Source organism: Amblyomma maculatum, chromosome 4 (assembly GCF_055883805.1).
Source record: "Amblyomma maculatum isolate TAMU_Amacu chromosome 4, ASM5588380v1, whole genome shotgun sequence".
NCBI lineage: Eukaryota > Metazoa > Arthropoda > Arachnida > Ixodida > Ixodidae > Amblyomma > Amblyomma maculatum.
The window spans coordinates 29565698-29593423 of NC_139347.1; the positions used below are offsets into that span (position 1 = coordinate 29565698).

The 27726-nt window shown below is 44.6% G+C and overlaps 1 protein-coding gene across 1 annotated transcript; it reads right to left on the reverse strand.

The window, feature by feature from the left end:
* Window positions 1–1720: 1720 nt before the first annotated feature.
* Window positions 1721–15475, reverse strand: LOC146190564 (uncharacterized). Its single transcript, XM_084600195.1, has 4 exons — window positions 15234–15475; window positions 10986–11170; window positions 8815–8994; window positions 1721–1755 (listed from the first exon to the last, which is right to left on the reverse strand). The coding sequence occupies exons 1-4, from the start codon at window positions 15473–15475 to the stop codon at window positions 1721–1723; spliced, it is 642 nt and encodes a 213-aa protein (XP_084456321.1).
* Between the last annotated feature and the right edge of the window lie 12251 nt (window positions 15476–27726).

The following is a 27726-nucleotide window of genomic DNA, read 5'->3' on the forward strand; positions in this document are numbered from 1 at the left end:
CAACTAAAATACAAAACGTCACGAGGGGCACACAAGATTTCCCGAGTGCTCTAAAGGCAAAAGTATTAACCACTTTTCAATCCACCCACAGATTCACTGCAATTCACTTTTCATCCACCTTGCTTCAAACTAATTTATTCTATCCTTAATCCCATCTAATCAAAAATGATCTCCCTTAACCCATCACAAACCACATTAATTGCAATTAAATCAAAGCAGTCTATCACATTCGCTGGCACTTTTCATCGTCCTCGGACGACGCAGAGGAGGAGGAGGAGGAGGAAAAAACTTTATTTGCAGAAGAATTCGAGGCACGCAGGCCTCCTGGGTCTCCGCACGACCCCACTCACGATCTAAACGTTCATATTATGTTTATCCATGACGTATGCGGCCCGGCTGACGACGATCTTCTGCCTGGCCGGGTCCGCTGATCGCAGTGAGGTCTCCCAGTCCTCCCAGGTTCGGAGAGGCAGCGGCCCGGCGGGGGGAGGGACGCAGAGGAGCTTATCACACGCGTGCATGATACAGCACCGGTCCTTTGAGTTCGTCCCCCCAACACGCTATATACTTTTATTCCATTGCGGCCCCCCAATCAAGCCCTAATATAGTACAATCTACATTAATCCAACTTAAATCACCATAATGAGCTCTACTGCAACCTAATCTAATGTAATCCGCTCTCAAATCACCTCACTTCACCAGAATACATTCCATTTAATTTAAACCTAAGTAATTCACTCTTATTCCACTGCAATGCACTCTAATTTACCAAACCCTTACCAAGAGGGGCGCTTTTTTTTTTTTTAATTTGACGCTACTTTCTGATTGATTTCCTGTGTGATGACTTCATAGCTCTGCTTCATCAGTCTTAGGTACTGGTACCTTCCTTCGAGCACGAAGCGTAGTTTCTTACCTCATGAGCCATTTAAGGCTTTCGCCTACTTGTGCGATGAGCTTGGTCGGCGTATGTTGGTTCCATTCGTAAGGTGGGTGCCAGTGCAATAAAAAATAAACATAGAGATGGTCACAGTGTTTAACCATATCAGAGTTTACAGAGTTTAACCGTGTCAGTTTTAAACATATTTGGGGATATATATACATTAATATAAAGCTAACTGGAAGTCAGTGAGGTAGTCATTTGTCTCACGGTGAAAACAACCAGGCAGAATGTGATGTCAAGAACGAAGATGATTATTACCTGTCATTTTAAATTAACGGGGATATTGCACAATTTTGACGTTAAATGCGAATGCTCATTCATTTTGAATCACATAATTTCGAGCCATAATATGTGTGTCTTCCTTGGCTTCTTACCACTGCGCGATTTCAGCTACAAGCGCAATAGGCGGAAGCTTTTCCAGCTTCATATGACTACCTGTGTGATATGACAAATGAAACGGTATCGGCAAGTGAGCCGCCACCATTTTCGGAGCAGTGCGCTTCGCGGTACGTTACCACTGAGAAACAGGAGACTGGATCGCTAACTGATTGTGCAGATTATTTCAAGAAACAGCGTTGCAACGGTCACCGCCCGCTTGTTAGCCGCCAGTACGTTTGCATCGGAAAACCAGAACAGTCCTCAAATATTTTATTGGTTTATTATAATACTCATACTAGGATGTTATTAGCACAATCATTCGCCGCAGGTGGCATCGGTAATTTTATTCGCTGAAGATAATTCTGGAAATGCTATGGACGTTAAAAATATGCGTCCTTCACGTCATGTCGTCCGTGTACATCGGAGCCTGTCCATGCCTGAAAAGACATTAAAATTACGCCATTTACCACTTCTGTTTATATGAAGTAGCAGTGCATTCTGCCAGAACTGCTCGGATCAGTATACGAAACTTAAGACCACAGTATTTTATCGTTGATGGTAAATGTGGTTGAAGAGAGTGATGGCCAGGAAAGAAATCACGTAAATTTTCTTTTCTCAGTTCCAAATGACGTAGGCAATGTAAGAGTGGCTGTTCGAAGAAATGTTGTAGGATAAAAAAAGAACGCTTGCAATGAACAGCATGAACTAAGTTTGTTCTGTAAAGTTGGAGTAATTTTTATTAGTTTCTTTTATTGTGTGGTCTCCGTAATATACCAGAGAGGTCGGCATATTTACCTTAAGGCTCATGAGCATATTGATCACTTAAAAAAAATCAATTAACCTGGATGAAAAAAATTTACGTGTGAGTAGAATTTTCATACAATGAAATCACAACGAAAGGTACAGTGCAGAATTGTTCCACCGCGCGCTGTGCCACAAACAAAGATATAAAAATGACGACACAGAATAAGTCTAGAGTTAATGTAAACCGACCAGCCTATTACTGTTTACTATAAAGGTCATTTACTAAATCGAAGAAGCAGGGACGTTTAGCATAATGAGGAATTGTGAGTCTGTTAGCCACCAATCTGTGACTTTATCGTTCGAGAAAATAAAAGCTGCTTGCTATGGGACACCGATCGGCAATGATATCCCGCCGGCACATTAACGCTGCAATGACTTTGGGGATCATAATGCGCGTTTGATCAAGCAAGAGGTTTGGATGTAAAATGGTACGCATTTTTGCCAATTAACACATTTGTAACTTTCGCGCCCCCTTTATGGATCACTGCCTTGTCGTGGCGGAGGGGCTTGCGAAACTCGATGAAGTCGTGAGCTCTGCTGTGTAGGGCCACCCAAGATAGACAGGTCACGGCAGAGAGCTCTGACAAAATGTGATTCACTGGAGAAGGTAATGGCAACCCACTCCAGTATTTCCTGCCAAGAAAACCCTATGGCCAGTCACAATACCATTAATGATATGGCGCCGGAAGATGAGCCCCCCAGGTTGGGCGGATGATACCACTTTAATGCAGAAAGTGAAGTTGAACTCAAGATTCTTCTGATGCGCGTACAAGAAGAGAGTGAGAAGTTTGGGCTTAAACTAAACATTAAAAAGACAAAGATCATGGCGTCTTGCCCTATCAAGTCCTGGAGCATCAAGGGACAAGAAGTGGAAGTTGTGACAGATTTTCTCTTCTTGGGCTCCAAGATTACCCCGGAAGGAGACTGCAGCCATGAAATTAGGAGACGCCTGCTTCTGGGAAAGAGAGCTATGGTTAGCCTTGACCGCCTAGTAAAGAGCAGAGACATTAGTCTGCCAACCAAGATCCGTATAACTCGTGCTATGGTCTTTCCAGTTGTGATGTATAGATGCGAGAGTTGGACTGTGAAAAAGGCTGACCGCCGAAGAATTGACGCGTTTGAATTGTGGTGCCGGCGAAGACTCTTGAGAGTTCCTTGGACTGCCAGAAGATCAAATCAGTCGATATTGTCGACCATAAGCCTTGACTGCTCATTGGAGGGTCAAATTCTAAAGTTAAAGCTCAGCTACTTTGGTCATCTGATGAGAAGAGAGGAGTCACTGGAGAAAGATTTGATGTTGGGAAAGGTTGAGGGTCGCCGGAGAAGGGGTAGGCAGCGAACGCGATGGTTAGATGGCATCCTCGACGCACTGCAGATGAAGTTATGTGATGTTAGGAATATAGTGAGAGACCGGAAAGCGTGGCGTGACATGGTCCATAGGGTCACGAAGAGTCGGACACGACTGAACGACTCAACTGAACTGAACTTTCGCGCCATCTACAGCAAATGGAACAGCTAGAATTGGACATGTAAAATGCCTAATGGGGGGACTACAAATGAAATTGGCTTCATACTGTGTTCTAATCCTGGCATTATGCAGGGTGTAGAGGTAATCGGAAATGTGGGTTGCAGTGACCACAGGATGGTAAGGTCTCGAATTAGTCTAGATCTGAAGAGGGAACGAAACATTTTAGCAAGAAAGAAGACCATCAATGAGTTACTGGTGAGGGGGAGGGCAGGAGAATTCATGATCTCGCTACAGAATAGATTTCAGCTTTAACCGAGGATGACGACCTTAGCCTAGAAGCAATGAACAATAATTTCAGATATATCATTACTGAATGCGTGGTAGAAGTAGGCTGTAGGATAGTCAGAGAAGATACCGATAAACTATTTAAGGAGACGAAAGATTCGATTAAGAAACCGCCAAAGTGTGCAAGGTTCTACCCAGCATACAGGATATAACTGGCAGAGATACCAAATGTAATCAACAAGCGTAAAGTGACCAAAATAGGAATGTAAAACATGGAGAAAATTGAGCATGCTGTAAAGAACGGAGGAAGCCTTAAAGCGGTCAACAAGAAATTGGGCATAGGCAAAAATCAGATGAGTGCGCTAAGGTGCAAGGCGGGCAATGACATAACGAGTATGGACAGGATAGTCAAAGTAGCCGACGATTTCTATACTGATATTTACAGTAGGCGAAGTATTCAGGACAATAATGAGATAGGCAGTAGTAAAACTCAGTCAAACGTTCCGCCAGTGGCTAAGGACGTGGTTAAGGTAGCTTTAGAAACAATGAAAATGGGGAAAACAGAAAGGATATCATTTCTGAAATTAGCTATATCCATTGTTCTACCACCTCCAACGCCACAGAGGTTTAAAAGAACAGCGCCTGGAGCCGATTCATCTCGAAGAGCATTGAAACTCCGTAAGAACTAAGCTGCACAGCCAGCTTGCGCCTATATAACCGTAAACGCCTGCATACACTTTCATAAAGAGCCTTCGCGCACTTTTCGTAATACTCCCAGAGCAGTGTGTAAAACCCCCCCGGCATTTTTTTTTTCTCACTCTTAAAATGAGAGCTGTCTCCAGAGATAGTTTCTCATATGTGCAATCATCAGCCCACTGAAAGTTAATAAGTTGTAGCGCCACCTATATGAGCAGGTCAGCCACCATGGTCCCATCGCCTATACCCGTGTATGTAAACAACATTGAGCACTTTGTCTCAATACAGAATGTGGCGAACATTTCTAGTATACCTTCGGAAATTTTGTCCACTCAAAGCGCAGGATTTTGACACATTGATCGGCTGGGTGACAATGAGTAATTACTTCCCTATTAGAATTCTACTCCACCTTAGGGGTTTCCCCTAAATATGTGACCATGGCTAAATCATATAGTTGAAGAGTCCTGTCTAAGGCCCTGGCTCAAGCCCTGTGAGGCTAGTTGGTAGCTGAACAAAAAGATCAGAAGAGGTTTCTGAAATCCTGAAAACTGATACTGAGATTGGGCGTGCATTTTATGTGGATGTTGTGGATTTATTTTATTCCGTGCCCCGTGATGCCGTATTTATTGCTGTTCGGGACTGTATTGAAATAAATGATCCTGTTTCTTTTCAGAACTCTACCCGTATTGTTACTAGTAATTCTATAAATATGTTAAAGTTTTACTTAGAATTCATTTTTATTTCTTTTGACCAGCGATTCTATCCGCAGAATGCCGGTATTTGCATTGGTTCGTGTGTCGCATCGGTTTTATGTTACATTTTTTTTATTTCACAAATGGATCAAATGCTTCAGCAGTATTTCAGCAGTATGCTTCAGCAGTGCTTCAGCAGATCAAATGCTTCAGCAGCACCAGCTAACAATGTTTTGAAAGTTGTAATGCGTGGACGATTTTTTAATTCTTTTAACCAAGGACGAAAGCGCTAACTTTGCTCACACCATAGACAAATTTTTATATATATAAAAAGGCGCTCCATCCCGTTTTCTTCGCTCATGTGTGTGTGTGTGTGTGTGTGTGTGTGTGTGTGTGTGTGTGTGTGTGTGTGTGTGTGTGTGTGTGTGTGTGTGTGTGTGTGTGTGTGTGTGTGTGTGTGTGTGTGTGTGTGTGTGTGTGTGTGTGTGTGTGTGTGTGTGTGTGTGTGTGTGTGTGTGTGTGTGTGTGTGTGTGTGTGTGTGTGTGTGTGTGTGTGTGTGTGTGTGTGTGTGTGTGTGTGTGTGTGTGTGTGTGTGTGTGTGTGTGTGTGTGTGTGTGTGTGTGTGTGTGTGTGTGTGTGTGTGTGTGTGTGTGTGTGTGTGTGTGTGTGTGTGTGTGTGTGTGTGTGTGTGTGTGTGTGTGTGTGTGTGTGTGTGTGTGTGTGTGTGTGTGTGTGTGTGTGTGTGTGTGTGTGTGTGTGTGTGTGTGTGTGTGTGTGTGTGTGTGTGTGTGTGTGTGTGTGTGTGTGTGTGTGTGTGTGTGTGTGTGTGTGTGTGTGTGTGTGTGTGTGTGTGTGTGTGTGTGTGTGTGTGTGTGTGTGTGTGTGTGTGTGTGTGTGTGTGTGTGTGTGTGTGTGTGTGTGTGTGTGTGTGTGTGTGTGTGTGTGTGTGTGTGTGTGTGTGTGTGTGTGTGTGTGTGTGTGTGTGTGTGTGTGTGTGTGTGTGTGTGTGTGTGTGTGTGTGTGTGTGTGTGTGTGTGTGTGCGCGCGCGCGCGTGTACGTGTGTGTGTGTGTGCGTGCGTGCGTGCGTGTGTGTTTCCCGCCTTTAAAATTAAAATGATCAGGAAAACAGCATGGATTTCTGCCATCGAGTAGAACGATAGTGATGCTGGTGGCATCTACTTGGAGAGAGACTCTCCCATCCAGTTACAGCTGCACAGAACGCTGGATGGAAAAATACTGCACCAAGAAATGCCTTATCAGCTGGCCACCAAGTTACCCTGCATGGCGACGTGTAATGATGCGGACATATCTTTAAATTTGCATGTAGCACCACGCAGCCCTCAGGCAATACTAGCTTCCCACTGCATAACGCCAAACTCGAACGCAATCACTATCGGTACGGTGGAACGAAGGTTACAATCAAAAAAGAAAAGAAAAACGCCGCAGGAGCCAACGCGCACTTTCAGATTTCCCCGTGTCTAGATCACAACGCGATACTCCCAGGCACCGAAGTCATGGGTTTCACGCTTAACACGGGAGGCTCCACGTGTTTGCCGAAGGACAAAAAAAAAAAAAAAAGAAAAAGAAAAGAAGTGCGCCGAGGATAGCAGAGCGACGAGACCAGGGACAAGGACACGGTGCGCACGGGCGGTGTGCACGTAACGGATGATACGTTGGTGCAGCCTGCTGACGCGCGGTGCATTTTTAAGTTAGACTGAGTGGCTGAGTTTCAAAAATCCAGTTTTCTGACTTCATCTACCAAGTCACAGATTCCACAAAATACTGGGAAACCCGAAGTAATTTCACAAGAGGAAAAGACTGCATGAAGAAGCTTTCACGTGTTTGGTTTTGTTTAGTCTCGTCTTCTCAACAAAACCAAAAAATATATATGAAGTTCGTTTCAGCGACCTGTTTAGCGTACTGTGCACGACCCATTCCACTGTACTGCGCCAGCAACGCGAGGCGAGCATGCAAGTTCAATGGCCGCTGAAGGACATTGCAGGAACTGGATTGCTTAGTTTTATTTATAGGATTTAAGGCCCTAACTTGACTCAGACTATGAGGAACGCCATAGTGGAGTGCTCCGAGATCTCGACTCTCTCGGTTTCTTTGCATGCACTGACATCGCACAGTGCACGGCATATTGCTTTCATCTGCATCGAAAAAGGACCTTCGTGGCCGGTATATTAAACTCACGTCTTCGGGTTCAGCAGTTGAGCGCCGGTACCATTGAGCCACAACAGCGGACACGATGAGTATGGCGAGCAATTACCCTATTAGTTTTGATCAAATAAAGGGTGTCCCTCTTCTTTCTGCACAGCTGGAATAATCATTAACAGCAACGTAACACAGGCCGCGGTTCTTCCGAACCTGGTAATGTGGAAGGACTGAAAGTTATGAACATCTTCGTGATAGTCAACTATCATTACAAGTCGTCGTTTCCGTCCATCGTTCCAGCCTCCATAGCACTCTCGCCGCTGCAGTTGTGAAAAGTGTGTGTAGGCACAGTAAAGGAATTAGAGTGGATGGTAATTAAAAGAAACTTTCAATTACAGGGGCCCACGCAACACCTGCGACTTAACTGTTTTGTACCGAGAACTTCACTTTTTTGACCCCGCACTGGCATGAAAACTTGAGCCTGAATTCGGTGTCCATAAAGCGCCGAAGTCAGTATTATAACAAAAATATATCATCGTTCTTATATATATATATATATGTATATATATATATATATATATATATATATATATATATATATATATATATATATATATATATATATATATATATATATATATATATATATATATATATATATATATAATGTGCTTATCTTCCACTGGGCTCACTAAACGCACATTCGCTAAATACAGACACATAAATAAACCTCAGACAGTTCCTGCGAGGATCAAGGTCCCAGCTTGCTTTCCAGACTAAAAATCTACTGCCACACTAGCACTCACTCGCTTGCCCACGTGTAATGCACGTTGTCAAAAGGCCAGTAATGAAGATTCGCCTTTTTTTATGTTCCGGGCTCCTTATGTGCGTTGCCAAGAAGTAGTGCTAGACATGCCATTGCTAGCGAATTCTCCGAAGGGGAAGGTAGTGTTCGAGTTGTTCTTAAGCAATGTACGACGTCAATGGGCACCTCATCTATTTTCACCTCAAAATCTTTGACATTCAGCTGCCCCTCACAGCGTGTGTGACGGCGGTAACGTGGTTGCGAAGAAAAGACATTGCGTGCTTATTTCTTAAGGACAAAAGTGGGGCACATGCTATGGGGCGGGCACTGAGCCTAACTACGTTAAATGACGAGTGCACCTACTTCTTTGACCATGTTAATGTGTGTCAGGTGGTCGTCTCTCAAAAAGTCAAAGATTTCGTTTTCTGTTGAAGCCATGCTGAACTCTCAAGCGCTCAACGTGTTTTGATACGTCTGTCATCTGTTACTACGGGTGAGCAGGCAGTACAAGTGACTGCACTACAGGATAACAGCTACCGACGATTCGCATGAGTGCATCATTGCTGCGAGAAGAGAGGGCAGCTCACTCTTGAGGGGAAAGTGAGTGGCGCAGGTCTCGAGCGTCCTGTATCGGTTGCGGCCCTTGAGACAGACGCCGCGGTGAGCGAGGCACTGGTTGGTTCTGTTGTCGAAGTAGAACCGGTAGCGAAGGTCGGCCGACAGGCACTGCCCTTCCCTCGGAGGCGTGAGGCAATGCTCGCTGTTGCCTGCAAAGCACATAAGCGTCCAGTTCGAAGCGTACGCCACGTGTGCAATACAAACATGACTTCATGGTCAGCATGTCCCGCCAGACTGTCTTTCCTGTACAGCGTTTACGACTTGCTGGGAGGGAATGTTTCAGCAATAAGGCGATTAAACTGATCCTCGCCGTAGACCAGTTCTTTGCCATGCTTTAAAAAAAAAGGCGGTTAGCAGAAGTAACACTGCACAAATAGCGCCATTATCTGTAGTTTTCTATTCGCCACAGTTGTACCTGAAGCTTTCGTCATTAATTCCTCTTGTTTCTCATGTAAATACTAGCGATAGTTCAAATGCGAGTAATAGCCAGAAGCACAGCTCATCCAGCTTATGCGTCGCTGAGTCACACCGGCCTTTGTGCACAGTTGACAAAAGAGCACTTGTCACGTTGTTCAGTGCGAACAGGGTTGAGTGCGGGGTTGAATCGAACATAATGGTATACAAGCATCGCTGTTATCATCACTGACATCAATTTGTAAGACAAGATTCACACAATAATAGAGTCTAATTTGTCCCTCCGCGCGATTTTACGTTCCTGTCTTCCTTCTTAAAATTCGTCCTTTGTTATATTCACAAATGTGATGAAGCTTTCTGCATATTTCGTGATTTCCTCTTTAAAACACGGCTTGATCTAAACGCGAAAGTTTGGTCTGAAAAGTTCCACGTTTGCGAAATTCATTTATTGTGTTTGTGAGAAAGTTCACTGCTAAATCATGGGCTCTGCAGTGAAAAACTAAATTTACAAGCTTCCAGTGAGAGCGTATCAGCAAAGCTTAATTCGCACCAAGAATCACTTGCGCAAGCGGCCATAGTAAGGGAATTGCGTTAGCTTTTCAGAACTTTTGAAGAGGCCGGCTTTACAACGGCGTATTGTTCAGGTGGCCGACAGCGGTTCAAGGCGAAATTTTTCCACACGAGCAGGCACAATACAAACAAGCAATACGAACCAGACGGGCCTGTTGTGTGGTAAAAGTGAATATGCGAAAAGTGAAGGATGAGCACAGATTTAAATGCCTAACGAAATAAAAATGCAATGATATACATGCCGAACTCAGAATATGTCAGAAAATCAACGAAAAACGTACTAAGAATTTCTTAGTACGTTTACTTATTTCGTAATCTTCAAAAATAAACGACAGCTTGATGATTTGCGAATGAGGGCGTAACAAATATTCACGAGGACGGGTACACTTTCAGAACCCTCAGGCTTTCAATGACACAGCTTAGAGATTTTTTTACCAGCCATTCGACTAGCTCTGAAGGACTTCAGGTTGAACATTCTGTACGTTATGCTAATAATAAGCTCTGACGTTTTCTTTCGGTCTTACGTCTTTATGCTATCATTTCACGATCTGGATGTTTTGCTTCAAGCAAATTGAATGCAAAGAACTGTAATCCTGTTTCCAGCGTCTCTCTGTCCGCGTCTGTCCGTGCTTTAACTCCAAGCAAAGGCTAACCGGCTTCACGTGCTGATCCTTTTGCTGAAACAGCAAATACAAAATTTCTCTTAATTTTTCTTAGCCATTTTTCAATAACATCACGCAGTGCGAGCTAAAAGGCCTGTTTCCAGTGTCGAAGAGAAACGCGACATGGTGTTAGGAAGTACGTTGTTGATGGTGATGTGAAAATTGCGATTGATACACTTTTAGCCAGGCTTTCAATACTATGAGGGATTGCTGGAGAAAAAATAAGAGACTATGGATCTATGTAGAATAATAAGAAGTAAATTAAATGCGTAAAAAACGATTGTTTATACGAGTTCGATAGTTTTGACATCTTCTGTAGGGAGAGGAATGGAGTTAGATGGTGTGCTGCCACTGAATCGACCTTGAATAGCATGCAGTCCAAGAATGCCGCAGCAGAAGGGTGAAGAAGTGACTGTCTATTTTTGTTCCGAGAAAAATGCCAGCAAACAGGAAATGATATTTGTGCACTGTTTCTAGCCAAATGGTGAATGCACTCAACAGGTTTTGCAGCAGAACTTCTGGCACTCCTCGAGGTTCAGAAATTTGTTGTCCCCTTGGAGGCAGAGGATGGACTTTGTGAGTCGGCACTGGCCATTGCTGAAGACCACGTTGTACAGCCGGTCGGAGGAGCCCAAGCAGAAGCCGAAGCGCACATCCTTGCACCGATGCTTCTGGAATGCTGGGCCCAGAAAGAACCGCCGTATATGTCGTCGATTGATGAAACAAGTTTATTGGCCTATAAAGCTGTCCGTCTCGAGGTGAACGACGCCAAAGAAATTTTGCGTTTGTTCGCGTTCACAATTTCTTAACTGCACAGAAATGCACCACCCTTCAGTCTGCAGCATATATAGAAGCAAATCGGCCAGTTCACATTCTGGTAAGTGGTTCTACGTAGTTATAATCCAGCTGAACTGTTGAAATCCTATTCGTGTCGTTACTTCTCTTCGTCTTTAGATATTTTACCGTTAAGTTCTCTTTAAGGGATGTCGTCGTGCAGCTGAACTGCGGGCGGTAAACATGAAATCGGCCAGGCACTAGTAGAAATTGAAAACAATTCGGGGGACACTTTAGTTGCGCCTTTAGGGGGTGGCGTGAGAGTTTTCGGCTTCCGTTTGCCTACTCCCCTTGCGGATCGATCCAATCAATTTGCTGCTCCCTAAATCAGTCATTTTTTATATCATTCTACACATGTTTATTAGCATACAGGCGTAATTAAGAAGCCACATTGTGTGAAAGACTATTCTAAACAGATATAAATTCCCGCTTTAAAAAGCCGTATGAATGCTGCCCGAGCAGGCAGCGTCTGCTAACTCGTCGATGCCATGACGTCTCATGACGTCACACAAACCGACGGCCTACTCAATGCACAGCCATGTCACCTGTCAGCCGGACCCACGACAGTGCTTTTACACAACGCCAGCGCCAACGCTGATGCTGTATTTTGTACAAAATGGAACATTCAATGGTACCGCGTTAAAAATGCATAATTTCCAAGCCTAGAACTGCAACGACTCACGAATACTCTAATAGGCTCAAAGACCACTTACTTTCGCGATTATTTTGCCTCCGTCTTCCTTCACCTGCAATACCTTTCTTCCAAGATGTGCAATATCATCTCCCGCTAACTCCGAGTAATCATCCTGAATCTTAGTGCTTGTATGAATGAAGCTTCAGCTACTCTTATTGGGCGTGGAAATAACATCTGAACGCACATCACTCAGCATAACTTCCAAACATCTAAAGGTCGCTAAAAAAAAACCTCGCCTAATCTCTGCAATCCATAGCATTTTATTCACTAAACGGGATAGATTTGGTGTTTTCTGATCGCATAGATCAACCCGAAAGTCTGCCTTCCAATATTACGGCAGAAGTGTCATTTGAGGTTTTTCTAGGCGATCCTCAAAGTTCTAAGCTAAATATTCGAGTAAATATATTTCTTCTCTTGCTAAGCTCCCTAGTGTATTTACTCTACAGAAGGCCTGCATAAATATCGAACTTAACAAATGGTCAACTCGCTTAGTAGCCTGAACTTGAAAGTCGAATGGTATTGTCAAAACTACGCGAATATCCTTTCTAAGGCTCCCACCGCACTCTACCCCACTCACACTGAAAGCTGTTTACCACACTGTCGACAAACGTGAGTGGTAGCGCCACCTAAAGAAACCCAGCAGAAGCTTTGCCTTATGGCTGTGAGAGTAATCTCCGCTAGAGGACACGTCTGGTGGTAAGTTAGCGCGCGTCATTTGATTTACCTGGTTCGTGTTCCCACACAAATTAAAAGCGGTACGTGTGAACACCGGGTGAATTCGGGAATAAATAAGTACAAGCATATACACAGTGCGTAAAAGACCCAACGGCTTGGGCCCGATGGGCGGGGAGGCTCGCCTCAAAGCACCCATTAAAAACGACATATCGGTGCTTCACGGGATTCGCAAACTTGAAATGCAGTTGGGAAAAAGTAATAATTTCATTGAACTGGTGGCCTGCTGTAAACATCGATGTTTAATGGTAGATAGATGGAATAACTGCACCAGTCAAGGAATCTTAGGGCGATGATGACTTGAGCCTTGACCGCCATCATCTTTCTCCCGTTTCAGAAGGCTGGATTCCCTTGGGATTCAGCGGAGTCCAGGGCCAGATGGATAACTTTTTTCTAGTCTTCTTCTTTCTGGCTGACCAGTAATGCCTCGCAGGACTCTATATCTGTGTCTGGCTCGTTGTAGCGAGGGCATGTAGAATTTTTGTTACTGTTTGCAAATTCAGATGTGCAGGTGCATTGTACAAGGTGAGCATTCTGTCTTTTTTATATATATTTATATAATACTGCAGCCTGCAGATATAAATGCTCGGTACAAGAAGATGACAAAGTAAATAATACATATAAATTTCATCGCTTAAGATCATTGTTCGAAATAGGGGGGGGGGGGGGGGGGAGTTCACATGGTAGGGACTAAATTAGAACAGAAGTAAAAATGATTTGCACACACACACAAAAAAAAAACAATAAACGCAGGTAAACAAAAAAAAATATTAGCAAAAAGAATTCGCAGTCATTTTAAATATTCCAAAAATACCTTTTCATTGTTTTCACTCTGCAGAACACCCTCTGGTAAGTTATTTCACTTTGAAACCACTCGGGGGAAATTATAAATTTTGTGTTTGCGCGAGCAAAGTACTAATATATAGATAAGTAATGATAATGGCAAGTCTTAAGAGATTCCAGAGGTTCTGATAGTCATTAAGTAAAATGCCTGAATTTCTGCGATTAAGCGAGTGCCTAAATGACATTGAAGGAGTTTGCGATTAGACGAATATTTCAGAAAAATTGACGAATGATCTCTAATTTAAGAGGCCATGTATATGTATCAGCCCTGAAGGTGTTCGAAATCAAAGTTGAGCCCCCTCTTCATAATTCTACACCGGCAAAGCCGCTCCAAATATCGAAAACGAAAAATACGCATCTCAAAGCTCGTTGAGTTGGCTTTCACGCATAATACAATAATAAAACGGCTTCGCTCGCATTTTTTATGCATTAAATACTGACGCTGTTTGTGTGCTCCATGAAATAAATGAAGGCAACATGATATTGGCGCCAGTACCACTCGCAGCAGCTCCGTTTTATAAATGTGCAAATGCGCGAAAGCCAACGCAACGAGCTTTCAGATGCGTACACTCTTTTCTGACGATCGATATTTCGATTCATGTTTTCAATTAGGAGAGCATAAAAATAGGGAACTCCCGTTTATTTTGGACAGCCTTCAATTTCGCACTCTTATATTTCATTATAAATAATATTTAGTAAAATCGATTAGGTAACTTTATTTAATGAAACCACTGATTCGGTTGCATAAACAGCATCGAGTTACATTTTACACTTTTTAAAAGACAAATCTGTGTCACAAAAATTACAAGGGGGGGGGGGGGGGGGCGGCACTTAAGCTTCGTGTTTAGGGTATGACACGACACCGTTAAACGACTCCCATTCGCGGCTCCCCTTGCAGATCCTCATTCACGTATACGCACTTATTCAATAAGCTTAATCATTAATATATTAAGTTTTGCCTTTGTGCCTCACACACACTCTTGAACATGCCTTAACTGCGTGTGAAACAGCACCCGACATGAATATGATGCCTTGCTTAACCAAGTAACCAAGCCGAACGAACGTGCCTGCGTGTCCCAAGGGCATGTCTGTCTTGGAATGCAATAGTCCTGGGAGGCACGGTTCTCCGGGCCTTCCCATCTAAATTGAGAAACCCGAGTTGGCAGCTCCTGCCAAATCGGCTATGTCCCGTAGTCGCGTGACGTCATGCAGCCCTACGACCAATCAGTGCACGTCCCTACCAACTATCATGCACCTATGCCGACGCCAGATATTCTGGAGAATGGAGCCTTTAAAACTATCGTTTTTAAACTATAAGGCAAGGGTACGTATAACACCTGAAATCGCCTTTGGAAATGGTAAATTTATCTAGCGAAATTTTTAATCAAATGCTACAGTTAAATCTGCATAGCTTTTTATTTCATTTCATTCTCTTGGTACGGAGAAAGTGGCTCACTCATGCGCGTGGTATAGTTTGCCGTTAGTGCTCACATAAACCAAAATCTTGTTCACGTCCAACATTTTCTCCCAGTGCGCTCCGCCTGCGGCAACTTCGGCAACGAGCTATGCAATGTTGAGCAACTGCGAGCTATCTATAAATATGAACACCGTGGGCGGAGGAGTCGGCTCGGCGTCTCACCTGGCGCAATGCAGGCCCGCCGGCAGTCGTCCCTGGTCTCGAAGCGGTTGTCGCCGACGAGGCAGTAGCGCAGGTCGCCCAGGAAGCGCGAGCACAGGTTGAGCTCGTAGTCGAAGTACGCCAGAAACTTCTGCTCGTTGATGTCGGTGCAGGGTCCCGTCTCCAGCTCGCGCTTCCGGCTGCTCATGGCCCCGGCTGCCCAAAACGTGAAGGGGGGATCGAGTGGGAAACAAAGCCCACATTCAGTCGAAGGTTGTCCTATATTCATGGTAAATGATCGGTGCATAAACATGCCAGCCACTTACCTCCCGAGTAGGCCGCGTACAGCTCGTAAACGGGTGTCTCGTTAATTGCTGCACGTAAAATAAAAGTGGCGAAGTAAACGCTGATGAGGAGAGGAGAAGAGAGAGGAGGCCGCAGCACACGAGCAACGCTTAACAAAAGTGCGAAAGCTCACACGGAATGATACACTCGCATCCGAAACTCTTGTGACAGCTATGGGAAACTATGAGCTAAAGAGAAGCCGGGGTGAACCAAACTCCGTATACATTATATGCTTTTGTTGTCTTACTTGGATACTACTACTGTGGCCAAATATGCAGACCGCAATGTGGTGCTCAGGATCGGAATGTTTCATTCCCTCAGTCACCGAGTTAGGTTTGAAGTAAGGTCAACAAACTTCCAGAGGTCAATAATTCAGGTGAGGTTTTTTTTTTTTTTTTTTTTTTTTTTTTTTTTTTTTTTTACGAAGTCAGGCAAGACCACATAATTACAATTCTGAAGGAATTAGTTGCCCTAACTGACCACAGTAAAAATGGCATTTTATTATCCAGAAGAAAATAAACCCGAAACATATATAGCACTACAATCGTATGCAGAAAATCATCAAATAATGAGTTCTCAATTACTTATGTAACAAGTCGTTAACAATGCCAAAGCTAACAATACTAACATTATATTCGAAGTTAGTCACGTAATTCAAGGAAAGTATATGGAAAGTGTGGTGTTGATCTGTGGTCGCACACTCAGTTGTGTAATCCTCCTTTAAGTGCCCTACGGTGATCTTAAGTTCGAATCGCGACGTGTGGTTGTTCCAATCACACAGACAGCTGTGTTTGCTCCAAGCACACGTCCAACCAAAAATTCTAGGGTAAAAGACGATTGCACTATACTATTTCCTATTGCTGACGGAGAAATTTAAAACGCATTTCTATGTGCTTTCCTTATAGCTTCGGCGACTGAGGCTTCCTGCAAATACATGTGACAACGAGACCCTCATATATCCCTACCCTTGCCTGACCAGTACCTCCATTATACTCACAATGACAGCATCAGCATGCATTTTATTACTTCTTTTCATTTCACAAATTTGAAGTCACTGTGTTGCCGGAGAAATTCGCCATCAAAAATTTATACCAGAGAATTTACAATACTTACTTTGTGCATTCATTATGTCTGAAAAAAACATCAATGGAGCATCACTACATGCAGGACAGAAAAAGTCTATAGTATTAACGTCACACCCCAATACGTACGATTCTACTCCCTGAAGGCGCTTGCTCCTGCACACACTACATTTTTTTTTGTTTTTTTTTTGTTTTTTTAAGCATTATAACCGGCAAACGTTACACCTGACAGATTCGATTGAACTTGCATTCCTTGACTATATGTATAGTCAACGTGAGAAAGACCTATCAAATTCTCGGAACGAAAAACGATAGTCGCACTCTGTTCAGCATCCGTTTGCAGCAAAAGCTAAATTCTCCTGACGACTGAATAATACACGGCACTGCACTGCCACTAGAAATGTGGTTGCCTCAATTGTGCTCGTCTTTGTCCGGTCTTTCGCTATTTGACCATATTCGCCTTTACACGCAGCGACAGAACATACAGGAGTAGAAACCTCGTTCTATAGCACTGCTAGGTAATGTCCCAGATGTTTCTAACATTCGCAGCTCTTAGTTTGTTAGTCACATATGTTCACCGGAAATGCATGTTTCCCCACATTATATAAAAATACAGTGCAGGAAGCTTCCATATGGCGCCACCACGTGCGGCCAGGGCAAGCCCCTTCATCGGCCGCTCTGCCTCTGTGTGATGGTGTTACATTTTCCCCTCGCGCCCAACCTCTTTCCTCCAGACAAACGAAAACTACGCAGCAGTGTTTCCAGAATAGAAGGAAACCATTTCTTGTTACAGAAACCTTAAAATGGTTTATTTTATTTTATTTTTTGCGAAGTTTATTGCCTCAGGGCATAAAAGAAATGTTATGATGGATCAAGGGTGTGGTCAAATAAATGAACAAAGGTTGGCTGATGCAATGAAACCGAGGAGTGAACGATGATGCGGTCCCAGTGTCCAAACAGCATATGACTGCGGATTATGGGGGGAGAGGCCAGCTGCCACCAGGTGCCGGATCCGCGTTGGCTTCAACGCTGGACAATCCCACAGTAGGTGATGGATGTCAGCTTCTATATTTCTAGACTTGCAGATGGGGCACCTAGGGTGTGGATATAAATACCGAAATTGTGGCCACTTTCGGATCACTGCTGGTGTTAGGGCCACCCCAACTCTAATCCTCCGAAGCGCCACCTCCTCTGCACGGGTTAGACCGCGGGGGAGGCTTACCGTACACGGAGGTATAAGAGCACGTGTACGGCGCCAGAGGTGCTCCTTTCTTGTCAAAAGCAGGGTGGCATTGTCCAATTTTATGAGGTTTGGCGATGTCGATGTTGTTTAATGTACAGAAAAGAGCCAATCACCCTCCCCTTCCCTTGTTCTTCATTTCGTAATAGGTCGCGCTTCAAAGCCTGTGAACGCATTCAGAAGACGGCATGAACGTGCACTGCACTCGCTTGCACAGCACTGAGTGCTGAACACTTTTTGTGCAGCAAAGTACACCAATTGCAAGGGCAATGTTCGTTGATTCCAAATATGCAAAATATACATCTCTCGCTGAAGACTTGATTGTAATGAGCCACGCTAAGTTCATAGATCGTGTCTCCTCTCATACCCATCCAGATAAATTTTCAATGTCCAACCACTGTCATCTTTTCGTGTAACCATCATCGAGGTTCAAAATAACTTTGAGGGAATGGAAAGGAAAAGGGCGCTATGGTATTTCCTCCCCAGAGAAGAGGGAGTGGAGAGCCCAAAAGTAGAGGCTTTGTATATGGCTTGATTATTGCTGCTAAGAAAATGTGGATTCAGTCGCAGGACGCTTACGTACTCAAATATCCAATACATGATTGGATTGTCAAATTATTAGAAGTTCGAGAGTGCACGCTGCAGCCGCTCGAAGGCCTTCGAAACCTCGACAGAGTTCTGCGCCCCTTCGTTCATAGAGTATAAAAGTAGTTCGGCATAGCGAGCGCCGTGATCCACTGTCGTGACCCGCTTCCGCGCAGTCCTGCCTGCACCTGTGCAGTGCGAGGATTTCCTTCAGTAAATCTGCGCATGCGCAGCTGGTGCCTCGAGCAAATAGTTCCCGATAGCGAATCAGGCTTTGCTGAACCTCTAAGATCATACTCGCAACTCGAAGTCGACCAAATAGCAACGCCCCAATTGCCCTACATGGGATAGACTAACACTCCGAAGGTCCTATAAATTCCTGTGCAACGATAAAATGCTCGTATGAGTTGACTTTAAAATTATTTAATATAATTTAATGTGTGGACAAAGGAAAACATCATCGTGCCGAAAACATTCTGAAGCAAATTTCATGTTTTCAGCTAAACAATATAACTAAGACAAATACATTACTCTCATCGGCGTTCCAGCGGCGTTCCAGCGGCGTATGCAGTGCTATTTCGGAAACTATCGTACAAGATAGCACCTCTTTTCAATACAGGTTAAGTTTGAGAAACCTTGAGATAAAGGTAAGTATATTGGAAAGGTATGTGGTCTACTTTGGGACCTTCCCCTTGTGCATACCGTGTTTGAGGGCGCTTCCAGTGTAAACCAGGACGAAGATGAGGGACGAGAGTATGAACGCCGACCAGGTGAGTACGATTATGGTCCTCGTGTCCCCAGAACCGGGCACGACGCTGAACAGACGGAAGCACGACAGATTAATCACTACAAGACGACGGTGAGAGTTTCCGTTATTGGAGAGAGACCATTAGCTAGGTTTACACGATATCGTCAAAAGTAGAGTCCGGCCCTCTTTTAGTGAGAAAGTGTAAAAACACCGAGGAAGAATGCAAAAGAACTACCCACGCGGCCCAAACCCTCGGTCCAATATTATTATACTATGTTGGTAATGCAATGGTCGTATGTTGGGTCGGGCATACCAACACAGCATCAATATTGGGCCAATTAATTGTGCTGTCCGGGTAGTAACACGTTTCCTTCTTAAACCTAGATTTTCCACTCCAATAATTAACTCTGTCCGCATTCTGTCGAGTTCATACATACAAAGCAATTGGCGTTCCCAGGCAGCAGTCGTTCACGTAATGTCTCACCGCTAACATCTGCGTAAAATATAACATATCCTATAATGTATCTGACGCGCAGTTCGTATGTTTTAATCTAACGTAACGAAACGAGGACCAAGAAATTGGCGGCGAAACGCTTAACCTCTTTCTTTAAGGGTATGGCGAGGATCTGCAAAGGAAGCCGTATCTGCAAAGGGAAGCATTTAAAATGCTTCCATACACGGCTCCCTTTGCAGATTCTCGCTATTGTACATGCATTTTTCACACTCACTTAATCGATAATCCCTTAATCTGTGCATCTTGTATCCCATATATAATGAAATACTACCAGAGGTACATAATATTCGCTTTAACCAAGCCGTATACGAAAATTCCTGCCTGGTCTCGTGATAGCATGTCTGCCTCGGAATGCAGGTTTCCTGCCAAGTTCGATTCCCGTCATCCTCCCATCAGAATTGAGAAGCCTTATTTGGCAGCTCTTACCAGATCGGCCATGTCACGTGGTCGCATGACGTTGCACGACCCTATGACAAGCACTGTCCGACACTGTCAGCTGCCAGCTACCGCCTTTCGGAGGAACGATGTCTTTAAAGCTGCCGAGTTAAAAATACACGCTATTGGTGCTTACAAGAAACGTGCAGCAGTCCCTTTTTCACAAAGTCTTCATATATACATCCCTTAATAATCGGCGTCGTTTTCGGCAATATCATCGCTCCCTATTGCTTGTTCATCTAATACGCATGCCTTTATAGTTCCTTCCTCAAAGAGCGAGCATGAGTCGCCGGCGCAAAAAAGAAATTCAACAATCAGCCGACCTGAGATGCCCGGGAATCCTGAACAATGCCAGGCTCATGCACAATCGTAAATCTCCGCTTGACGCGACAACTTCTCCTGAGACACAAGAAGCAGGCAGATTGTCGCCTCATAGAGCCTATTTATGAAAGTGGCTCGGCCCCTTTCTCCGCAGTGCTTACCTCGCCGTGCTTGTAGTGCCTGAAAGATCAGCAATGCCATTTAACGTCAAGAACAAAGAGTTTAAACACTTCGCGGTGAGCTCATTTCGTGCTTACTGTCAAGGCGTGGGAGCCTGGACGGCATCTCTTTGGTTCTTCTTGGGCGTCCTCGAACCTGTGCACGCTGAACGGAAGACTAGTACAACCTCTTCTTCTTCTTCCACGAGCTATCTGGCTTCTTTGTCGTTCACACGCACAGAACGCGCTGAGACTCGATGAGGCATATATGCCGGTGAATATGAAAGGGCACTCAGGAGAACGTCGTCCAATATTTTTCAATCTTTGTAAAAGTTAATTCTATTGCCTTTCCTGACCATGGTGATGTTAATTCGCTAATGTGAGGCGCATGACTGACGAGGAGAATTAATATCTTTCCAGCCTGGTAGATTCAGATGTGCGACGTTTAGTGAGAAAATGACACCGTGACCACTGTTTGCAACCGAATGGCTGTGTGGCATGGTCTCTGAGACCTAATCTCTAGGAGCTGTCTTGGCGCCTGGCAGTTAGCCCGTCAAAATGGGCGTTGGTGGCGGTAGACCTGTAATTTACCCTTTGACTATAACCAGCTTATAAACTGCCATTCTCAGTGCATTTATTGACTTCGCTTTACCAACGTGCCACCTTCGGTTCGACGTCAGCATCCCTTCAATGCGTAGCCACATTGAATAATAATTCCGAGCACAACCCCTTCGCATGAGCAGTCCCAGAAGTATCATAGACTGGTGAAGAGGGCCCAGCGGCTCGTGACCAGCCGGATGCAACTGTGCAGCCCACAGTAATCACCATCATCAACTTTATCATCATATTCATCGTCGCCATCGCCACCAGGCGTCTCTATGGAAATGTGGGCTCAAGATGCCGCGACATAATTACTATACCGAACGGCTTACCTCGACTGCCAAAATTTAAAAAAAAGTCAAGAGGCAGAAACCTCGGATTATTTCGATTTGGGACCTAGGCTCCATGAGAGGGTGAAAAAAAAAACTAAATATGATTGTTCGGCTGCTCCTCTTTGCAACATTACAACTCCGCTGCATTGAAAGTTGCTGGTAGGCTACAAAATGTGAAGGTAACAACAGCCTTATTAAGGCTCCTTTGGTGTTCAAAGCCATACCAAACACATAGCCCTACTTATTCATTGAAATCGAAGGAAAAACAGAGGACGACGGCACCTTTTGAAGTCAGCTATCCTTCACGATCCGTGGCGTCATCCTAGATAAGATCGATGTACAGGCCAACTACATCCCTTCCTGCAACTTGAGTTTCACAGAGTTAGACGTGGACTCTAGGCGATTTGCACATATAATTTCATACTTGCCGCAATAGGCTCATAATCTGCACTAAATGGACTTACAAATAGTGAAGAAAGAAAGCTACCGAGAAAACAGAAACGCTAGGAAGGACCAGTGGCATGCAAAAAAAGAAAGAAATTATGCGGACACGTGCTCTGTCTTAAGAACATAAGATGCCTCTTTACGATAAAGACCAGGGCCCGTATTCCGAGTTTGCGTCGTTATCGAAGTGTCGCTATCTCACGTGTCCTCGAGTCATCTGATTGGTCGAAACGCCGTAACCGGGTGTTGCCACTACGGAACCGGAAGAGGTGGCAACATCAGGTTCCGGCGTTTCTACCAATCAGATGACTCGAGGTCGGGGACATAACGACACTTTCGATAACGACGCAAACTCGGAATACGGGCCCAGGTAAGATGCATATAAGCCTCCCTTTAATCTCAACCGTGCAAGCTTGCCTCGCGTGCCCTAGTGTAGCGTATCTGGCTCGCAACCGAATGGCCCTGGGTTAAAATCCGCCTAAAATTCCTCGGTTTCTTTAAACGACAATAATTACTTTATAGAGAAAAATTATTTAAGGCTTTCGGCGGCCTTTAATTCGCATGGCCGGCCATGCTTTATTAGCTTTCATTTCATTCCTGACGTCACGTTTAAAATGAATTCTTTGTGGTGTTTGAAATTCCAGCCGATGGTCATGTGGCTCGAGGTCACGACCCATACCAGCCAATCAGGATATCGCGCTAACGTCCAACGATGCCGCTACCACCGGCGAGCTTTACGCTATAACGCTAAAATGATGAAAAGGTAGAAAGGTAAAGAGCCAAGCATATTTTAGTGTATATCAAGCAAGCGTCCTTCGGTATCATCCACTTGCTTGTGACGCGTTTACTGGCGACTGGGCTGGAATATACAGTATCCAGATGCGCACAGCATACGCACAATATTGGTATCAAGTGTAGGGTTCCTCAATGCCCACTCAACGGTTATTGCGCCACATGAGCATTGTAGCAACAAACCTTTACGACGTGGCTTGTTATTAACGCATAAGCTCGCGGGGAACGATGCGTAACATGAGATGTGACGAGCTTATGTGGTAGCTATAGGCTCACTTTGATGGCCTTACAGATTCGAGGTGCCTTTAATATAACCCTTCCAAAACTGTCCGCATATACAAGTCTTTGGACCAAGACCTGATGTCTTTCTCTGAAAGGAACTGGTCTGCCCGGTTAGAGCTCCGAACTGAGCATAGTCTGGCCGGCTTGAGCGCTCCACCGAGCCTGTACAAAACTGTGTAAGGTTTATGCAGAAAGGTTCACGCCAATATAAGGTAGATTTTAGGACCTCTTTGTTCCTAAAAACCAACCTGGTTACGAGCGCACTGGATTTTCAGTAGGTATAGCTGCATAAAAAGGGAATCACAAGGACGTAAGTCTCGTCACTAGTTAGAAGCATACAATAAACGAGATTTATGAGCCTGAGAAACACATGGCTTCTACAGACCGCAAAGCTTAGCGTGGGTTCGACGTAACTTCAGTGTAAAAAAAGAAAAAGCCACACACACCCAGGAAAAAGACAGTCACGCACGCGGACAATCGCTGCCACGCAAAACTGATTTCACCAATGCAACTGTTTTTCCTGTTTGTTTTTTTGCGCTGCAGTTACGTAAAAGTTATGCAACCAACGTGGCCAAAAGCGTATCTTAGTGCAGCATGTAAAGTGGCCTCTGAGTGACGTCACGCTTGGAATGTGCGTGGATGCAGCCGTTACCCAAGCCGCCCACTATCTACAGATTCATGGTCTGCTCTCGTGGTTTCATGGTTTCACCGGGCAGTATGCTGTAGGTTCGCAGTGTAAGACATGTGGCGATATGCACCTAAAGAACAGGCCCTTCCCTGGCAACTAAACTGTGTTCAAGACGAACTATCGCACTTGTGTGCGATTCTTTATAAGACGCGGAAGCAACCGAGAAAGCTCTTTACTCCATCTACCACGAACATGCGCGTCAAAGATACCAGCTGTCCTCTTAAACCGTATAACGTCTTCCTTTAGAGCTCAAAAAGCCATCACTTTATCAATATTGGCCTATGTTTCACCGTGGTAACCATTCATGCCAGCCCTCTGATGCTACAGAATGATCACAGAGTGTTGCTAAAAGCAGGCTTTGCAGGCAGGCCGCGTATATACGTACTGGTCGAGGGAGTATTCGCCCCTGCAAAAGCTCATGACAGTAGATCTCTAATACTCACTTCCCGTATCTGCGACACTGCGCATAATCTAGAAACAGTGTGTGCCATGTCTCGGCTTCCTAATCTTCCTAATCCCAATTTGGAGCAGTGGGAGGCCATTCTGCACAGCGAGGACCCCGACCAACAACGAGGACTGGTTCGCAGGGCCCACGCTGCGGCGCAGGCCACTGGGCTGCCGGAATAGGCGTACCACCCACAACTCCAAGAATTCCCATGCACTCAATAAAGTTTTCAATCAATCAATCAATCGGCTAAGCTGCCCACACTACTCGATGGCCGCACCATACTGCTTTCATTTGTCTGAGGACGGCCGATCGAGAGAACCTCAACTTCACATCCGAACTGCGTGTTAGATTTTATTCAGTAGAATGCTCCGCAGTTTCCAGCGCGAAGTTCAGCGAGAAATTGTATGAAAGTTAATACCGGCAATAATTTCTCTGAAAACGTATGCAACCGCTCTGCGTGGTGCGAAAGCTTTTAAGAGTAGATGCTTGCTTGTCAGTGAAGAATAACCACTGGGCTGGCACAAGTTAACCACCGCAAAGCAGCATTGATTTAACCCAACCTTTGTCTCCCGGCAGTCTACCTCTCCTTTTTCTCACAATGAGGCAAACCACCTTCGCTTTGTAACTAATATGTGTTTTATTGATAAATCCCCGCACTATCAATGAATAGGTTGAATATCAGATGCTAGTGTGCGGTTATAACATGTGGTTTTAAGCTATCTTCTTTGCAGGACGAGGCGGAATTCGGTGAACAGACAAGCTTGAACATCTATAAATTTATGCGTGAGAGCATGGGACGCAAATATGCTTCCTCAAAAGACAACACATTTCTGATTTTTGTGACGTAATGTAAAGTCGGCATTTGGCGGTAAACGGTTGAAAAAAAAAAAAAAAAGTTGGAGTGTAGGCGTGTCAAGTCATAAGATCATTGGTGAGGAATGTCTGTGTGTAGGCGTGTGAGTTTGCATTGTAAGCTTCAGAAATGTGTGACGTTCCTATGCTGCTTCTGCGACAGGTGGTTACGACGATGATATTTGAGTAGACGTATTTGATCCGCTTGTGCTGGCTGATAGTCTAGTGAGGAACTTGACAATAATGGGTCGCCTTCGGCTGCCTGCAAAAGACAGAAAAAGCTCGTTTGAAGTAAAGGATCAGAATAGCAACAAATATCAACAACAAAAAAAGCATGCTATCCCAACCTGCCCATGGTCAGCCACCTAGAAACTTGTCATGCTGCTTTCGATCTCTTACATTCAAGCAGTATTTGTAGCTAAATTTATAAAATTGTGCCCAACAAAGCTATCGTGGAACAGAGACGTGCTGTTTAAAAGACCTCCAATGCTTGCAGCAAAATCTTTGAATTGGGCCACCAACCGTCAGCTGGGTCCCTATTCGAGCAGCAGTAGCCGAAGCTGAAGTGGACGTAGAAAGTCACCAGGGCTACGATGCTATATAGCACGAACGTCCTGTTTATCTCCATGACCGGTATCAGACAGCCGGCCAAGAAAGCGCCGAAGCAGGCCCCTGCAAGTCGTGCAAGAGGTGTATACTAAGCACGCAGCTTTCACCAAAAAATTTTCAATACGCTGGAGGAAGATCTGACTTCAGGCATAAATTTTGTAAGCGAGATGCACAAAACGGGATATAGGAAAAAGAAATGTGAAATATATGGACCACGCACGTTTTCTGTGAAACTGAAGCGCTCCATATTGAAGGACTAGCGACTCACAATTTCAAAGAGACACTCCAACCGCACAAAGTCAGCATAATGCGTAGCGTGACTGATAGCCAAAAATGGGCTGCGGAATGCGCGACAATAACATATTTGTAATCATGAATGCCTTCGTAATTCCAGAAACTAATTTCCCCGATCCCTAGAGGGGAGGATACATTAGCTTCGTTTACGGAAGTCTAAAGGCAGCAAGTCCATTTCAGATGTCGGGCAGAGCAAAGTCACCCTAACACGACTTCTTTTTTTACATGCGCTCAATGCCAGCGGCAACAGCCGCGTCGTGATATGGGAGGCGCCACCACCAGCGTAGTAAATATCTTCCCACTACGTCCCACCCTAGCTCTCCCTGAAGAAGCTTTTCACACAGCAAAAATAAATCAAGTGCAGTTTGTGATGTGGAGAAGAAAGTATGGGAAAAGGAACGCAACAAATTTTCCAGCTTAAACTATTCAGAAATTTTGAAGGTGGTTTATTATACGGTAGCAATTACAGCTCGTTTGGTCGAAAAGACGTCATTGTGACCTAGTCTTGAGAGGAAGGTGCCAGAAACGTGTCGGGAAAAAACAATATGCTCGTGATCTCGTATGAAACCTGTGACACAATCGTTTTTTGTGCTGAGTTCAGGGTGGTGTGACACCATTTTGCTTCGCATTTAGTTTCCATCTGCTAATAAAGTAGCAAGAAAATTTACTATAGCGATTTGGACCACGGCATAGGTACGTTGAATTGTATGCCATTGATTGAAGTGTAATGTTCCATCGAGAAGTGAGACAGATACATCGCATTTCTTTTCACCGAAAAGGAACCATCGAACGACCTTTAACCCTTGCCAAATTCTCTGCCAGGCAAAGCCATGCCAAACATTGCTTAAATGTGATTTCGCACATCTTAATCGGGTGAAGCGGAAATAAACTCCGGCTAGTTCTACGCGATAACCTATATACAGTTCTTTCCACCCGAGAAGGCGCAGTTACTGTGACCTGGCATCGCACCAACGAAAAAACACTCTTAGGCGGTTCTGAATTCTAATATTTTTATTTCAAAGACCACTGGCCTCGGCGGCAAGTGGTTATGGCGTCCAGCTGCTGAACTGGAAAACGCGAAATCGAGAGCATTATCCACGGCGACCACATTTCGATCATGGCGAAATAATACAAAGACGCACATGTGCTGTGCGATTCAATGCATGTTGACGAACCGCAGGTGGTCGAAATTAATCCGGAGCCATCCACTACAGTCTGTGCGATAGCCACATGAAACGCTTGAGGACGTCAAAACAAAACTATTGAAAATCTGCGAGGCACTTAAGCTCTGCCTTTAATGGTATGACGCGACAGTGCTACGGCTCCCATCTGGATGCTCAGCTAGCGCTTCCTCGTTCACGTGCAGGTACTTTACTACGCACCTAATTACGAATTCTTTAATTTGTGCCTCTAGTATCTCACAGATACTCATTACGGCGTAGTCGTTAGATAATACATCATGTGAAAGGCTATTCCACATAGATACAAAGCCTCGCTTTAATCGAGTAGTATGAACTTGCCTGCGTGTCCTGGGAGTACTGTGACTCGGCATCCAAGCGTCCTGGAGGAATGGATTCTGACCTCACTCTCCAAACCTAAAGGAGAAGCCCAAGTAGGCAGGGCCTGACAACTAGGCTGTGTCATGTGGTCTTTGACGTCAGACAACCCTTCGACAAGACAGTGTCTGGTATTGTCACCTGCCCTCTACCATCTCCCACAGCGTGGCCATGATTTTTCACCCCCAG

Bases quoted from the DNA above. Each gene is read 5' to 3' on its own strand.
- LOC146190564 (XM_084600195.1), bottom strand. From the start codon at position 15,475: ATGTGGGCTTTGTTTCCCACTCGATCCCCCCTTCACGTTTTGGGCAGC. The intron at 11,171-15,233 runs GTGAGACGCCGA...TTCTGGGCCCAG, and splicing joins GCGGGCCTGCATTGCGCCAG to CATTCCAGAAGCATCGGTGC. The intron at 1,756-8,814 runs GTGAGCTGCCCT...ATGTCTTTTCAG, and splicing joins CACTCACTTTCCCCTCAAGA to GCATGGACAGGCTCCGATGT.